General features: G+C 48.8%; 1 protein-coding gene across 1 annotated transcript in view; it reads left to right on the forward strand.

The window, feature by feature from the left end:
- Positions 1–2114: 2114 nt before the first annotated feature.
- LOC145356002 (leucine-rich repeat-containing protein 75B-like) overlaps positions 2115–17689 on the forward strand; it is a 57835-nt gene continuing 42260 nt past the window's right edge. The window contains exons 1-4 of the mRNA XM_080208555.1: positions 2115–2124; positions 5300–5359; positions 10660–10667; positions 11459–11587. Coding sequence (XP_080064681.1) covers positions 2115–2124; positions 5300–5359; positions 10660–10667; positions 11459–11587 — 207 coding nt within the window. The remainder of the gene's footprint in view (positions 2125–5299; positions 5360–10659; positions 10668–11458; positions 11588–17689) is intronic.

Here is a 17689-nt window from a genome sequence, read left to right on the forward strand (position 1 = left end):
TGCGGGTTAGGTTGATTGGCCATGCTAAATTGCCCCTTAGTGTCCTGAGATGTGTGGGTTAGCGGGATTAGCGAGTGGGTGTACAGGGGATATGGGGGGGGGGGCCTGGATGGCATTGTGGTCGGTGCAGACTCGATGGGCAGAAGGGCCTCTTTCCGCACTGTAGGGGTTTGTATGATTGTAGCAATTAAGATCTATGCTGCTACAATTACAACACAGTGCTGCTGTGTATAGACAGAAACAGCTCCCATAATAATAAAAATATGCTACAACACAAAAAAATGACACACATTTCTTAAAGGCAACAGTACAGGTGGAATGATCTTTAATTCAGGAAAGGATCCATCAATACAGTGGTGTCACTGCGTAGTTTGTTCAGTGAATATTGATAATGTGGTGAGTGGTACAGCTGTACAGACATAAGGCACAGGGAATTATATCCGAACAACCGGTATTTCGGAACAATAGATTTCCAGATTGGAGAGGTTACAGTGGGACGTTAAAGGTGCTTTGTAAATGCAAGTTGTAGATGATTGTTGGTACACCAGGAAGGGAAGGAGGGTAGATCACACAGAGGGACAGACAGTGGCAGAGCCAACACATTGGCACAGAGCATTAGAACAGGTCTGAGCTGTCACAGTGAACAGGGGCCTCGTATTCCTGCTGTGTAAACTAGGCGGCAGGAGATATTTTTCCCAGTCGTGTCTAAGAACCATCCAATTAACCCCACTCCTCTGTTCCCACCCCACAGCCCTGCAAATGTCGCTTCACAAATATTTATCTGGCTTATTTTTGCAAGTTATACTGAATCTGCTTCCACCATCCTTCAGGCAACGTATCCCAGCTCCTGTCAGCTCGCTGCGTTAACCTCTTCCTCCGCCCCTGGTTGTTTGCCACTCGTTAGAAATCTGTGTCCTCCAGTGACTCACGTCCTGCCAGTGAAAATACTGCACCGTAATGTAATTAATCAGCTTTGTGGATCTTTAACTGGTGCTGACTTTGTGGTTTCTTTTATTTGTAAGCAACGGTTTGCTCTCTCGGACCAGAGACTAATTTGAAATAAAGCTATTAGACTGGCGTTCGCCATTGGTAAGGCTGTCACACATTTCATACATCCTTCTCCTAGCAGCTTCCTGCGACATTCCCTGCTATATTTGGTCATATTGCTAGTGGCCCAGCCACGTGGCACACAGGTGACACACGTACGGGCGAGACGGTAGCACAGTGGGTTAGCACTGCTGCTTCACAGCTCCAGGGTCCTGGGTTCGATTCCCGGCTCGGGTCACTGTCTGTGTGTGGAGTTTGCACATTCTCCTCGTGTCTGCGTGGGTTTCCTCCCACAGTCCAAAGATGTGCGGGTTAGGTTGATTGGCTAAGAAATTGCCCCTTAGTGTCCAGGGATGTGTAGGTTAGAGGGATTAGTGGGTATAATATGTAGGGATATGGGGGTAGGGCCTGGGTGGGATTGTGTTTGGTGCAGACTCGATGGGCCAAAGGGCCTCTCTCTGCACTGTAGGGTTCTATGATTCACATAGTATTTATTAGTCGCAGTTGGCTTACATTAACACTGCGCTGAAGTTACTGTGAAAATCCTCTAGTCTCCACACCGTGACACCTGTTCGGGTACACTGATGGAGAATTTGGCACGGTCGATGCACCTCACCATCTTTTGGACTGCGAGGAGGAAACCGGAGCGCTCGGAGGAAACCCACACAGACACGGGGAGAAGGTGCAGCCTCCGCACGGACAGTGACCCGAGCCGGGAATCGAACCCGGGTCCCCGGTGCTGTCAGGCAGCAGTGCTGACCCCACCGTGCCACCGGTGTCAGCGGGGATGCTTTCACTAATGACGTGAGAGAAGCGTCCAGCACAAAACAAAACCAGCCTTTCCAAAAGAATCCAATATTCCGGTGTTCAGGAAGCGAGTCGCTGCCAGGACCTGACGTCAGGGCAGAACAGCTTGTCACCAGCTCCAGACACTTGTTGCTGAGAGTGGGGGAGGGGAGTTTTACACAATGTTTGGGGGGTGGGCTGAAGATCCAATAGCAATCCTCGCCTTGCCGGGTGACCCTAGAGTAGTGACTGGTTTTCACAGTGGAAGCAAGGCCTGAGCGATGCGAAATGGTACTGGAGCTAACAGGGTTAGGTTATGAGAACGAGTACTCCTTATAGGAATTGAAACTAGAAGCAGGAGTCGGCCATCTAGCCCTTCGAGCCTGCCCCGCCATTCAATAAGATCATGGCTGATCTGTCGTGGCTCAGTTCCACATTCCCGCTTTCTCCCCATAACCCTTAATCCCCTCTCTTATCAAAAACCCATCAACCCGCGTCTTAAAAATATTCAGCGAGGCAGCCTCCACCACCTCAACGGGCAGAGAATTCCAGAGATTCACCACCCTTTGAGTGAAGAAGTTCCTCCTCAACTCTGTTCGAAACTGCACCCCCCCCTTATCTTGAGGCTGTGCCCTCTAGTCCTGCTGTCCTTTCTGAGCAGGAAGAGCCTCTCCACCTCTATCCTATCCATCCCTTTCATTATCTTATACGTCTCTATAAGATCCCCCCTCATCCTTCTAAACTCCAACGAGTACAGACCCAGTCTATTCAATCTCTCTTCATAGTCCAACCCCCTCATCTCCGGTATCAGCCTCGTGAACCTCCTCTGCACTCCCTCCAAGGCCAAAATATCCTTGCGCAAGTGCGGCGACCAAAACTGCACACAGTATGTGGTCTTTCTTGATTTTCAGAAGGCGTTTGACAAGGTACCTCACAAGAGGTTATTGCAGAAGGTCAGGGGACATGGAGTTGGGGGTAGGGTGTTAGCGTGGATAGAGGATTGGTTGTCAAATAGGAGGCAGAGAGTGGGGGTCAATGGGTGCTGTTCGGATTGGCGGATGGTGACTAGTGGAGTGCCCCAGGGGTCAGTGCTGGGGCCTCAGCTATTTACCATTTATATAGATGATCTGGAGGAGGGAACCGAGTGTAGGGTGTCGAAATTTGCTGATGACACCAAGATTGGTGGAAGGGCAAATTGTGCGGAGGGTGTGGAGAGTCTGTAGAAGGATCTAGATAGGCTGGGCGAATGGGCCAGGAACTGGCAAATGGAATTTAATGTTGGCAAGTGCGAGGTTGTCCACTTTGGTAAGAATAATGGTAGGAAGGATTGTTACTTATGTGGCGAAAAACTGCAGCAGGCGACGGTGCAGAGGGACCTCGGGGTCCTTGTGCATGAGTCGCAAAAACCCAGCCTGCAGGTGCAGCAGGTGGTCAGGAAGGCGAATGGGATGCTGGCCTTCATAGCGAGGGGGATTGAATATAAAAGCAGGGAGGTCTTGCTGCAGCTGTATAGGGCATTGGTGAGGCCGCAGCTGGAGTACTGTGTGCAGTTTTGGGTGCCGTACTTACGCAAGGATATTTTGGCCTTGGAGGGAGTGCAGAGGAGGTTTACTAGGCTGATACCGGAGTTGAGGGGGTTGAGCTATGAGGAGAGGCTGAATAAACTAGACTTGTACTCGTTAGAGTTTAGAAGAATGAGGGGAGATCTCATTGAGACGTATAAGATGATGAATGGGATGGATAGGATAGAGGTGGAGAGGCTCTTCCCGCTCAGAAAGGACAGTAGGACTAGGGGGCACAGCCTCAAGATAAAGGGGGGGCGGTTTAGAACGGAGTTGAGGAGGAACTTCTTCACTCAAAGGGTGGTGAATCTCTGGAATTCTCTGCCCGTTGAAGTGGTGGAGGCTGCCTTGCTAAATATTTTTAAGACGCGGGTTGATGGGTTTTTGATAAGAGAGGGGATTAAGGGTTATGGGGAGAGGGCGGGAAAGTGGAACTGAGCCACGACAGATCAGCCATGATCTTATTGAATGGCGGGGCAGGCTCGAAGGGCTAGATGGCCGACTCCTGCTCCTATTTCTTATGTTCTTATGTTCTTACTTACAGGCCAGTGAGCCTTGCATCAGTGGTAAGGAAATTCTTGGAGAGGATTCTTCAAGACAGGATTTATTCCCAGTTGGAAATAAGTGGGCATATTAATGAGAGGCAACATGGTTTTGTGAAGGGGAGGTCATGTCTCACAAACTTGATTGAGTTTTTTGAGGAAGAGATGAAGATGATTGATGAGGGTAGCGCAGTGGATGTTGTCTATATGGACTTCAGTAACCCTTTGACAAGGTCCCTCCTGGTAGACTGGTGCAGAAGGTGAAGTTGCATGGGATCAGAGGTGAGCTGCCAAGGTGGATACAGAACTGGCTCGATCATAGAAGACAGAGGGTAGCAGTGGAAGGGTGTGTTTCTGAATGGAGGGCTGTGACAAGTGGCGTTCCTCAGGGATCAGTGCTGGGACCACTGCTGTTTGTAATATATAGAAATGATTTGGAGGAAAATGTAACTGGTTTAATTAGTAAGTTTGCGGATGACACAAAGGTTGGTGGATTTGTGGATTGCAATGAGGACCATCAGAGGATACAGCAGGATATAGATCAGTCGGAGACTTGGTGGAGAGATGGCAGATGGAGTTTAATCCAGACAAATGTGAGATAATGCATTTTGGAAGGTCTAATACAGATAGGAAATATACAGTAAATGGCAGAACCCTTAAGAGTATTGATAGGCAGAGGGATCTGGGTGTACGGGCACACAGGTTACTGAAAGTGGCAATGCAAATGGAGAAGGTAGTCAAGAAGGCATACGGCATGCTTGCCTTCATCAGCCGGGGTATTGCGTTTAAAAATTGGCAAGTCATGTTGCAGCTTTATAGAATCTTAGGCCGCACTTGGAATATAGTGTTCAATTCTGGTCATACTAGCAGAAGGATGTGGAGGCTTTGGAGAGGGTACAGAAAAGATTTACCAGGATGTTGCCTGGTATGGAGGGCATTAGCTATGAGGAGAAGTTTGGTTTGTTCTCACTGGAGCGACAGAGGTTGAGGGGAGACCTGATAGAAGTCTACAAGATTATGAGGGGAGTGGACAGAGTGGATAGTCAGAAGCTTTTTCCCAGGGCGGAAGAGTCAATTACTAGGGGGTGTAGGTTTAAGGTGCGAGGGGCAAGGTTTAAAGGAGATGTACCAGGCAGATTTTTTACACAGAGGGTGGTGGGTGCCTGGAACTCTTTGCCGGGGGAGGTAGTGGAAGTGGATACGGTAGTGACTTTTATATGGGACAAATACATGAGCAGGATGGGAATAGAGAGATACGGTCCTCAGAAGGGTAGGGGTTTTAGTTCCGTCGGGCAGCATGATCGGTGCAGAGTTGGAGGGCCGAATGGCCTGTTCCTGAGCTGTTCTTTGTTCTTCCCCTAGGATCAGGAAACATTATCAAGAATAAGGACATTAGTTTGTCAGGAGACCAGCGTGCCAGAGGTACAAAACAGCACGGACCCAGAGATATGGAGCTGAGGGAGTAGGAAAGACCAGTTGATGTTTGTTCAAATATAGCTTGCAACCAGTTCCAATTAGAGATTTACAGAAGTTATGAAAAGACAAATTCAGGAAGCTTCAAATTGATGCAGACATCAAGGGCTTGAAATCTGTTAGCAACACATTTGCCAGAACGAGGATAGCGTGCTGTGGTCATGAAGTTTGAAGATCAGTTACTATGCGGAGATGAGGGGGTTAGCCTATGAGGAGAGATTGAATAGACTGGGTCTGTACTCGTTGGAGTTTAGAAGGATGAGGGGGGATCTTATAGAGACTTATAAGATAATGAAGGGGATGGATAGGGTAGAGGTAGAGAGATTCTTCCCGCTCAGAAAGGACAGCAGGACTAGAGGGCACAGCCTCAAGATAAGGGGGGGGCAGTTTAGAACAGAGTTGAGGAGGAACTTCTTCACTCAAAGGGTGGTGAATCTCTGGAATTCTCTGCCCGTTGAAGTGGTGGAGGCTGCCTCGCTAAATATATTGAAGTCACGGGTAGATAGGTTTCTGATAGACAGGGAAATTAAGGGGAGAAAGTGGGAAAGTGGAACTGATCCACTTCAGATCAGCCATGATCTTATTGAATGGTGGGGCAGGCTCGAAGGGCTAGATGGCCGACTCCTGCTCCTATTTCTTATTATGCCGTTACAGGTCAGAGTGTCGGCTGTTGAACCAATGAACAGCCTGATGTAATAGCACTGTGGCATTGATGAGTTGGGAGTGTTTCAGTGAATGTGAGCTGCAGAAAGGACACTCAGTAAGAGGCATTTATCAAACTGTTGTGATGGTAAATGCACAGTAGGCAGGTGGCCTTCTCCAACTCTTTCTCTCACTTGCACTCTTTCCCTCTTACTGCCCCTCTTAACTGTTACTCTTTTGCTCTCCTGTCTCTTTCCCCCTCTCCCTACTGTCCCCTCCAACTCATCTCCTCTCTCCCCCACCCTGTGCTCCCTCCTCACACATCTCCCATCTTCCCTTCCAATCTCTATGTCTCACCCTCCTTCTCTCTGTCTTTTGATTTCTGTCTCTCTCTCCGTTCCACTCTCCGTCCTGCTCTCTCTTTCTATCTCCCTCTCCACCTCGCTGTCGTTCTCCCTCTCCCTCTAGCTCCCCCGCTCTCTCTCTCCCGCGCTCTCGTGTCCCAGTCTCAGTGGACAATGCCTGATATTTCTCTAACACATGGTGTTGCTCCTGAGCCATTATCATAGAAATCATGGAATCCTACAGTGCAGAAAGAGGCCATTTGGCCCATCGAGTCTGCACCAACCACAATCCCACCCAGGCCCTACCCCCATGTATTGTACCCACTAATCCCTCTAACCTACACATCCCTGGATACTAAGGGGCAATTTCTTAGCCAATCAACCTAACCTACACATCTTTGGACCGTGGGAGGAAACCAGAGTACCCGGAGGAAACCCAAGCAGACACGGGGAGAATGTACAAACTCCACACAGACAGTGACTCCGAGCAGGAATCGAACCCAGGTCCCTGGAGCTGTGAAGCAGCAGTGCTAACCCACTGTGCTACCGTGCCAGCCCCAAATAAAATCAAAACTATTTTCCAAACCAAATGAGAGGGAAAGCACAACATTGCCTTAGGTTTGAACTTCCGACATAGTTTCCTTTCTGGGAGTGATAGTCAGTGTGTATCAGCTTCAATGCTCTGCACTGTTGCCAGGAGGAGAGCTTGGCACCACAGAGATATTTTCAATTCCCAGTTTACCTGCACCATTCTCAGTCAGATTGAGAGCTTCATCCTAATTTGTTATTGGCTGTAATCACTGGGAGCTGGGTTCAAAAATGGTCAGATTTAATTTGTAGGTAACACAGGAAGGGAGATTTTCATCTCCGCAGTCCAGACTGTGTGTGAGCCCAGACATTCCGGTCTGTAACACTCCAAGCCTGTGGATTTGTCCCATTCACTCTCTCCAGCAGAGAACGCTGCATTCTTTAAGCTCACTTTTATCCAATTTATACAAATCAATGCAGAAATATTCTGGAAATATCACCAGGCAGGTGGCAAATGTGAAACAGGAAACAGAGCTAACATTTCACAGTAACAACCTTTCTTCAAAGCTGCTTTCTCAAACACCCAGCACCTGCATTATTTTCATTTAATCAATTTACCATTTCCCAACTAGAAACTGGCTGTGTCTCTGGGTGACAGGGTGCGGGGTGTCTCTGGGTGACAGGGTGCGGGGTGTCTCTGGGTGACAGGGTGCGGGGTGTCTCTGGGTGACAGGGTGCGGGGTGTCTCTGGGTGACAGGGTGTGGGTGTCTCTGGGTGACAGGGTGCGGGGTGTCTCTGGGTGACAGGGTGCGGGGTGTCTCTGGGTGACAGGGTGCGGGGTGTCTCTGGGTGACAGGGTGTGGGTGTCTCTGGGTGACAGGGTGCGGGGTGTCTCTGGGTGACAGGGTGCGGGGTGTCTCTGGGTGACAGGGTGCGGGGTGTCTCTGGGTGACAGGGTGCGGGGTGTCTCTGGGTGACAGGGTGCGGGTGTCTCTGGGTGACAGGGTGCGGGTGTCTCTGGGTGACAGGGTGCGGGTGTCTCTGGGTGACAGGGTGCGGGTGTCTCTGGGTGACAGGGTGAGGGTGTCTCTGGGTGACAGGGTGCGTGTGTCTCTGGGTGACAGGGTGCGTGTGTCTCTGGGTGACAGGGTGCGGGTGTCTCTGGGTGACAGGGTGCGGGGTGTCTCTGGGTGACAGGGTGCGTGTGTCTCTGGGTGACAGGGTGCGTGTGTCTCTGGGTGACAGGGTGCGTGTGTCTCTGGGTGACAGGGTGCGGGGTGTCTCTGGGTGACAGGGTGCGGGTGTCTCTGGGTGAGAGGGTGCGGGGTGTCTCTGGGTGACAGGGTGCGGGGTGTCTATGGTTGAGAGGGTGCGGGGTGTCTCTGGGTGACAGGGTGAGGGTGTCTCTGGGTGACAGGGTGAGGGTGTCTCTGGGTGACAGGGTGCGGGGTGTCTCTGGGTGACAGGGTGCAGGGTGTCTCTGGGTGACAGGGTGCGGGGTGTCTCTGGGTGACAGGGTGCGGGGTGTCTCTGGGTGACAGGGTGCGGGGTGTCTATGGTTGAGAGGGTGCGGGGTGTCTCTGGGTGACAGGGTGCGGGGTGTCTCTGGGTGACAGGGTGTGGGTGTCTCTGGGTGACAGGGTGTGGGTGTCTCTGGGTGACAGGGTGCGGGGTGTCTCTGGGTGACAGGGTGCGGGGTGTCTCTGGGTGACAGGGTACGGGTGTCTCTGGGTGACAGGGTGCGGGTGTCTCTGGGTAACAGGGTGCGGGGTGTCTCTGGGTGACAGGGTGCGGGGTGTCTCTGGGTGACAGGGTGCGGGTGTCTCTGGGTGAGAGGGTGCGGGGTGTCTCTGGGTGACAGGGTGCGGGGTGTCTATGGTTGAGAGGGTGCGGGGTGTCTCTGGGTGACAGGGTGAGGGTGTCTCTGGGTGAGAGGGTGCGGGGTGTCTCTGGGTGACAGGGTGCGGGGTGTCTCTGGGTGACAGGGTACGGGTGTCTCTGGGTGACAGGGTGCGGGTGTCTCTGGGTAACAGGGTGCAGGGTGTCTCTGGGTGACAGGGTGCGGGGTGTCTCTGGGTGACAGGGTGCGGGTGTCTCTGGGTGAGAGGGTGCGGGGTGTCTCTGGGTGACAGGGTGCGGGGTGTCTATGGTTGAGAGGGTGCGGGGTGTCTCTGGGTGACAGGGTGAGGGTGTCTCTGGGTGACAGGGTGCGGGGTGTCTCTGGGTGACAGGGTGCGGGTGTCTCTGGGTGACAGGGTGCGGGTGTCTCTGGGTGACAGGGTGCGGGGTGTCTCTGGGTGACAGGATGCGGGTGTCTCTGGGTGACAGGGTGCGGGTGTCTCTGGGTGACAGGGTGCGGGTGTCTCTGGGTGACGGGGTGCGGGTGTCTCTGGGTGACAGGGTGCGGGTGTCTCTGGGTGACAGGGTGCGGGTGTCTCTGGGTGACAGGGTGCGGGGTGTCTCTGGGTAACAGGGTGCGGGGTGTCTCTGGGTGACAGGGTGCGGGGTGTCTCTGGGTGACAGGGTGTCTCTGGGTGACAGGGTGCGGGGTGTCTCTGGGTGACAGGGTACAGGGTGTCTCTGGGTGACAGGGTACGGGTTGTCTGACGTTAGGGTAAGTAGTTAGAAATTCCGAACTACGTTGTGAAGTTAGAGTCAGCCCCAGCAGGTTGCTATTTTGGTGTTGGTTTGAGAATAAGATGTTTCGCCCCAGCTGTGACTCGACTGACAATAGGGAGCTTTTATCAAAACAAACTTCATGTAATCATACAATTTAACTCGAACTAATGAATTAGATTAATATTTACCAATTGAGCAATACTTAAACAAGACACAGTTCTTAATTGTTAAGCTATCCCTATGAATTTCAATACAAGCAATATTCCTCTTATAGACTTAAGCTCCTCTTCAAAATCAGTTAGCAAACCCCATGCCGATGTGCATGAATTTGTTAACCATCTTCTGGTCTTTTGAACACTTCTGGAGAGACACATCGAGATACCTGTCTTCTGACAGCCCCAAACAGCAGTTTCCAGAGGGAGAGAAAGAAACAGAAAGACACTCTGGACCAGGCAGAAACTGACTAATTTAAAATCAAAGAGAAAATAAATACGGGGGAGGGGGCAGTTTAGATCGGAGTTAAGGAGGAACTTCTTCACTCAAAGGGTGGTGAATCTCTGGAATTCTCTGCCCGTTGAAGTGGTGGAGGCTGCCTCGCTGAATATATTTAAGTCACGGGTAGATAGGTTTCTGATAGACAGGGGAATTAAGGGTTATGGGGAGAAAGTGGGAAAGTGGAACTGATCCACTTCAGATCAGCCATGATCTTATTGAATGGCGGGGCAGGCTAAAGGGGCTAGATGGCCTACTCCTGCTCCTATTTCTTATGTTCTTATGTTAACTGTTTTCCCTACAAGCTTAGGTCCACACATTTGCAGGACTAATCAAAACCCTACTCTGAAACACCAGGTGGAAACCGAAGTAAATGCAAATGTATTAATTCTGCTTAGACAAACACACCATTAGCTAAAGTCAATCATTAGCCTGCATTCTCAGCATGTCAGCTGCCTGCTGCCCTGACAAATTGACACCATGTAAATCAGAGTTGAATTTTAAACATAACCCTCACAAGAAAAATGCTAAAAATACATTTCTTAAAGGCACAGTATCATCATACTCATGGTGACAGCATACAGGTATCTCTGGGCTCTGTCTGACACGTCTTTGTGCTTCAGGTGGCAAGGTACGGGTATCTCCCGCTAACCATAGAACCAATAGGATCTCTAGTACAGAAGAAGACCATTCAGCCCATTGAGTCTTCACCGACCCTACCCTTCTACCCAGGCCCAATCCTCCACCCCCACCCCATCCCCAACACCTCACATAATTACCCTGGCCAATCCACTTAACCTACAAATCTTTAAAGTGAAGGTTTTCCATCCCATTACACTCAGGAAAGTTGCAACTATCTGGAAGGCAAAATTGAAATCTCTCTTTACAGGGACTCCATCATTCTACATTCTCGTGGAATGGTTCCATAGCAACATCCTCCCAGAGCACCCTACCCAGTTCTGAAGTTGTAGAAGGATACTGGGGCGGCACGGTAGCACAGTGGGTTAGCACTGCTGATTCACAGCTCCAGGGTCCTGGGTTCGATTCCCGGCTCGGGTCACTGTCTGTGTGGAGTTTGCACATTCTCCTTGTGTCTGCGTGGGTTTCCTCCGATTTCCTCCCACAGTCCAAAGATGTGCGGGTTAGGTTGATTGGCCATGCTAAGAAATTGCCCCTTAGTGTCCAGGGATGTGTAGGTTAGAGGGATTAGTGGGTATAATATGTAGGGATATGGGGGTAGGGCCTGGGTGGGATTGTGTTCGGTGCAGACCCGATGGGCCTCTTTCTGCACTGTAGGGTTTCTATGTAATCAGGAGAGGTCAGAGTTAGAGAAGCGTGGAGAACTCAGAGGGTAAAGGTCAGCGTGTGACTGGATTGGCCGATCTTCCAAGTTGCTAATTGGTTGCCTTCTCTCCTGTGCAGGATCTGGGTCTGGAAAGCTCATCCTTAAACGATGTTCTGTATAAACACACGGCGTTCCCCAATCTGGTGGACCCCATTTCCCATGACTTGCTCATGAGCCTGGCCCGCGATATCCAGTGCCCCAAGAAGGTGAGTCACATGAAGTTTGTGACTGAATCTCCAGGATTGTGTTTGTTGGAGCAGGGTGGGAGGGTGTGTAAATTGTTCATGGGGATAAAAATAAAACCTGGGTGCTGTTGGTGTCACGGTGTTAACTTTTATTGGCAATGTTGTGCTTGTTGGTGGAACCAACTGTATCGACAATTGTATCAAATTCTGAAAATGACTCGGCATTGCAGAAAGCGAAGAAAAGATTGTGAGAGTGACGCCAGGGATGGGAGAAGCTGGGGTTGTACTCCTTGGAGAAGACAAGGAAGGGAGGAGATTTGATACAAGTGTTGAGAATCCTGAGGAACCTGGGTGGGATGGAATAGGATGAAACCGGTCTTCAGTCTATTCGCTGATATGAAGAAACTCATGGTGATTGGCAAAAAACAAACAAAAGTACACAAGGCAAGATTATTTCCTGCAGTGGGTTGGGTGACAGAGGGACAGTTCTTTGAGGATGTGACAGAGAGGGTAGATAGAGGGGAACCTGTGGATGTAGTGCATTTAGATTTCCAAAAGGCATTTGATAAGATGGTGCATAAAGTAAAAGCCCAACGGGGAGTGTGTTAGCATGGATCGAAAACTGGCTGTCACATAGAAAATAGAGAGTTGGAATAAATGGATCCGATTCAGAGTGGCGAGATGTAACTAATGGAGTATCGCTGGACTCAGTACCTGGCTCGCAATTGTTCACTATTTACGTTAATGACCTGGAGAAAGAAACAAGATGTAATGTTTCCAAATTTGCCGATGATACAAAGTTAAGTGGGAAGACAGTTTGTGAAGAGGATATTGTGATTCTGCAAAGGGATATAGATAGATTGGGCGAAAACCTGACAAATGGAGTTTAAAGTAGGGTAGTACGAGGTTACTTTAGTAGGAAAAATCAAAAGGCAGACTATTATTTAACTGGAGAGAAAGTGTAGGTAAGACCATAAGATATAAGAGCAGAATTAGGCCGCTCAGCCCATCGAGTCTGCTCTGCCATTCAATCATGGCTGATATTTTTCTCATCCCCCATTCTCCTGCCTTTTCCCCATAACCCCTGATCCCCTTATTAATCGAGAACCTATCTATCTCTGTCTTAAAGACCCTCAGTGACCTGGCCTCCTCTGTGGCAAAGAGTTCCACAGATTTCCCACTCTCTGGCTGAAGAAATTCCTCCTCATCTCTGTTTTAAAGGATCGTCCCTTTAGCCTGAGGTTGTGCCGTCTGGTTCTAGTTTTTCCTATTAGTGAAAACATCCTCTCCACGTCCACTGTATCCAGACCTCGCAGTATCCTGTAAGTTTCAATAAGACCCCCTCCCCTCATCCTCTAAACTCCAGTGAGTACAGACCCAACGTCCTTCACCATTCCTCATACGACAAGCTTTTCATTCCAGGGATCATTCTTGTGAACCTCCTCTGGACCTTTCCAAGTCCAGCACATCCTTCCCAAAACTGTTCATAATACTCCAAATGGACCAGAGCCTTATACAGCCTCAGAAGTACATCCCTCCTCTTGTATTCTCGCCCTCTCGACATGAATGCTAACACTGCATTTGCCTTCCTAACTGCCAACTGAACCTGCTGTCTTCCACCATGAAGATTGATGCAAAGTAACTAGTTAACTCTGCCATGTGTTTGTTTCCCATTATAACTTCTCCAGCCTCATTTTCCAGCGTCCAATGTCTATTTTTGTCTCTGTCTTATCTTCTATATATTGGAAGAAACTCTTCCTATCTTCTTTTATATTACTAGCTAGCTTACACTCATATTTCATCTTCTCCCCCCCTTATTACTTTTTTTGTTGTCCTCTGCCCACTTTTAAAGGCTTCCCAATCTCTGGCTTCCCACTAATCCTCATCATTTTGTATGCTTTTCTTTTACACTGTCCTGGATTTCCCTCGTCAGCCTCACCCTCCCCTCAGCATGTTTCCTCCTCTTTGGGATGAATTTCTGTTGTGCCTCCCAGATAACTCTCAAAAACTCCTCCCATTGCTGTTCCACTGTCTTCCCTGCTGGATTCCCTTTCCAATCAACTCTGGCCAGCTCCTCCCTCACTTCTTTGTAGTTAACTTTATTTCATTATAATACCGTTACATCTGATTCCAGCTTCTCCCCCTCAAACCGCAGGATAAATTCTATCATATTGTGGTCACTGCTCCCTAAGGGTTCCTTAATAAGGTTTGCCTCATCAGCAAAGCCAAAATTGCCTGTTCCCCAGTAGAGTCTGCCACAAGCTGCTCCAAAAAAAACCATCTGAGACATTCCACACATTCCTTTTCTTGGGATCCATTACCTACCTGATTTTCCCAGTCCACCTGCATATTGAAGTCCCCCGGGATTATTGTAATATTGCCTTTTTTATTTGCCTTTTCTATCTCCTGATTTATTTTCCGCCCCACATTACAACTGCTGCGAGGGTACCTGTACATAACTCTCATCAGGGTCTGTTTACCTTTGCGATTCCTCAACTCTACCCACAGAGATTCCATGCTTTCTGATCCTATATCACTTTTTGCTATCGATTTAACTTCATTCCTTATTAACAATGCAACCCCACCCCCTTTGCCCATCTGCCTGTTCTCTCAATAGGACACAGATCCTTGGATATTTCGATCCCAGCCCTGATCCCCTTGCAGGGGAGGGGGGGGTGGGGGGGGCGCAGTTTGGAACAGAGTTGAGGAGGAACTTCTTCACTCAAAGGGTGGTGAATCTCTGGAATTCTCTGCCCGTTGAAGTGGTGGAGGCTGCCTCGCTAAATATATTTCAGTCACGGGTAGATAGGTTTCTGATAGACAGGGGAATTAAGGGGAGAAAGCGGGAAAGTGGAACTGATCCACGACAGATCAGCCATGATCTTATTGAATGGTGGGGCAGGCTCGAAGGGCTAGATGGCCTACTCCTGCTCCTATTTCTTATGTTCTTATGTACATCTCTGCGAGGCCCATAACCTCATAGCAGCCAATTTCAATGTGCGCAACAAGCTCATTTACCTTGTTCCGTAAACTGCGCGTGTTTAGGGACAACACCCTCAGTCCTTTATTGACCACCTCCCTTCTCATACTGGTCACCATTGCCTCATCTCTGCCCAGATAAAGTTAGATTCCCACCACCTCCTATACTCTCTGTTCTATCATGTGGTCTGGAAACTTTACTCCTGCCATTGCTGTTCCACTATCATCCCTGCTAGGTTCCCTTTCCAATCAACTCTGGCCAGCTCCTCCCTCGCGTCTTTGTAGTTAACTTTATTTCATTATAATACCGTTACATCTGATTCCAGCTTCTCCCCCTCAAACTGCAGGATAAATTCTATCATATTGTGGTCACTGCTCCCTAAGGGTTCCTTCACCTTAAGTTCCCTAATCAAGTCTACCTCATTACACATCACCAAATCCAGAATTCCCAGTTCCCCAGTAGACTCTGTCACAAGCCGCTCCAAAAAAACCATCACTGAGACATTCCACACATTCCTTTTCTTGGGATCCGTTACCTACCTGATTTTCTACCTGAGCCCTCAGCTCCTTTAACTCGTTGAAAGTCCTCATTAACCTACTCTTCTCCCCTCTCCTTTAACTTTGATTTTCTAACTCTCCATACAACTGAATCTGCCCCCCCCCCCCCCCCCCCCCCACTATTTAGTTTAAAGCCCTGGTTATGTGATTTGCCAGATCTCTGGTCCAGCATGATTCAGATGAAGACTATCCCATCGGAACAGGTCCCCTCTTCCCCAATATTGGTGCCAATGTCCCATGATTTCAAACCCATTCCTCCCATAAATCTCTGAACCACACATTTATCTCCTTAATCTTATTGATGCTGTGCCAATTAGCCCGTGGTTCAGGTAGCAATCCAGAGATTATTACCTTTTTCGTTCTGCTTTTTAATTTAGCTCCTAGCTGTTCATACTCCCCTAGCAGAACCTTTGTTCCTGTTCTGCCTATGTCATTGGTATCTATATGACCATGACAACTGGATCTTTACCCTCCCACTCCAAGTTCTTCTGCAGATGAGATATCCTGAACCCGAGCACCAGGCAACACAACCTTCGAGATTCTTGATCCTGGGTCACAGAGAACAGTGTCAATGCCCCTAACTATACTATCCCCAATTACATTTCTTTCATCTCCCCCCACTTGAATGGCTTCCCTGTACCACAGTGCCGTGGTCAGTTTGTTCATCCTCCCTGCAGTAGCCGTTCCTGTCCACACAGGGAGCATGAATCTCAAACCTGTTGGACATGTTCAGGACTGAGGGTCCTGTAACCCTATCTCCTGGATCTCTCTACCTGCCTGACCCGCAGCCACATCCTCCTGTCCCTGTCCACTGGCCAAATTTTCAAGGTATTTAATCTAAGGGGTGTGTCTGCCTCCTGGAGCACAGGTAATGAAGTACAGAGTGATTTGGTGTTCTAGTGCATGGATGACAAAAAGTGAGGAAGCAGGTCCAACTAGCAGTTAAGAAGGCAAACAGCATTTTGGCCTTTATTGCAAAGGGGTTGGAGTTTAAAGATAGGGAGGATTTGTTGCTATTGTACAGGGTTTTGATGAGGCCTCACCTGGAATACTGCAGACAGTTTTGGTCCCCTTACCTAGAAAGGATACAGTGATATTCCTCAGAGAAATTCCTCCTCATCTCTGTTTTAAAGGATTGTCCCTTTAGTCTGAGAGGGCACAACCTCAGATGAAAGGGACGATCCTTTAGAGCAAAGATGAGGAGGAATTTCTTCAGCCAGAGAGTGGGGAATGTGTGGAACTCTTTGCCGCAGAGGAGGCCGGGGTCACTGAGTGTCTTTAAGACAGAGATAGATCGGTTCCTGATTAATAAGGGGATCGGGGAAAAGGCAGGAGAATGGGGATGAGAAGAATATCAGCCATGATTGAATGGCGAAGGGGACTCGATGGGCCGAGTGGCCTAATTCTACTCCTATGTCTTATGGTCTGACAGCTTATGGGCATTGGAGGCAATCCAAAGGAAATTTTACAGTGTTAATGTGAGCCTACTTGTGACACTAAAAATAATTAAACTTAAATTTCACCAGACTCCTGGGATGAGAGGGCTGTCCTATCAAGAGAGACTGGGTCTATATTCCGTGGAGTTTAGAAGAATGAGGGATGATTATTCAAATATATAAGATCCAGAGGGGGTTTGACAGGATAGATGGTGAGATGTCTTACCATTGGGAGAGTCTCAAACAAGAGGACATAACTACAAGACAAAGGGCCGGTCCTTTCGAACTGAGATGTGTAGAAATTTCTTCTCACAGAGGGTGGCGAATCTCTGGAATTCTCTGCCCCAAAGGGAGGTGGAGGCTGGATCATTAGAAGTATTTAAAGTGGAGGCGGATAAATATTTGACATATCGAGGAACAGGGGGCTGTGGGGAAATGGTGTAGAAATCAGGAGTTCAGGCCGGCAGGGATCTTGATCATATTGAATGGCAGAACAGGCTTCAAGGACTGGGTGGCTTGCTTCTATTCTTGTGTCCTTGTGAGTTAATGGAATTTACATTAAATGTATTCAACTGTATGCAGATAGTGGACACTAACCAGGATTCACTTGCATCCCTGTATGTAGACACAGACTGAAATCTGTGATTATTTGATTAGGAGGTTTTTACTTGTCCTTTCTAACAGTTGTGATGTTAGTGTACCTTTAAGAGATTTTTTTTAAATCATGTTCTCTGCAGCTCTCACTGTTGCTGTGTTGTCTATAGAAGCCCTTTTATTGCTCCTTCAGCTGTTTAAATGGGCTTTGTTTATTTTTATTCTGGGTTGTTTTATGACCCTGCATTGTTAGGAGGAAGGTCATGTGTTCGGGACAGCTTTTTTTTCCTCCCTCGTGAATTGAAGGTTTCAGTTTCCATTTGGCTGCAGAGTTAGTTTTAGAAGGGACATCAGACTGAAAGCAGTCTCTCTCTCTCTCTCTCCCTGATTTTGGAAATTCTGCTGGTTAGCTAAAAACCAGGCTTTTTCCTATCTGGAGTAGAGAATCTGCTTTTGGTGGCTTGGCCAGAGCCTCACCCCGGTGTTCTGGGAAGCTGTTCTGACTTCAGACTGTTCTGGGTGAATCCAGAGGGCTGCTATCAGTTACAAGCTGGAG

The sequence above is a fragment of the Carcharhinus amblyrhynchos genome, chromosome 20 (genome assembly GCF_965287045.1).
Source record: "Carcharhinus amblyrhynchos chromosome 20, sCarAmb.v2.hapA, whole genome shotgun sequence".
Lineage (NCBI taxonomy): Eukaryota > Metazoa > Chordata > Chondrichthyes > Carcharhiniformes > Carcharhinidae > Carcharhinus > Carcharhinus amblyrhynchos.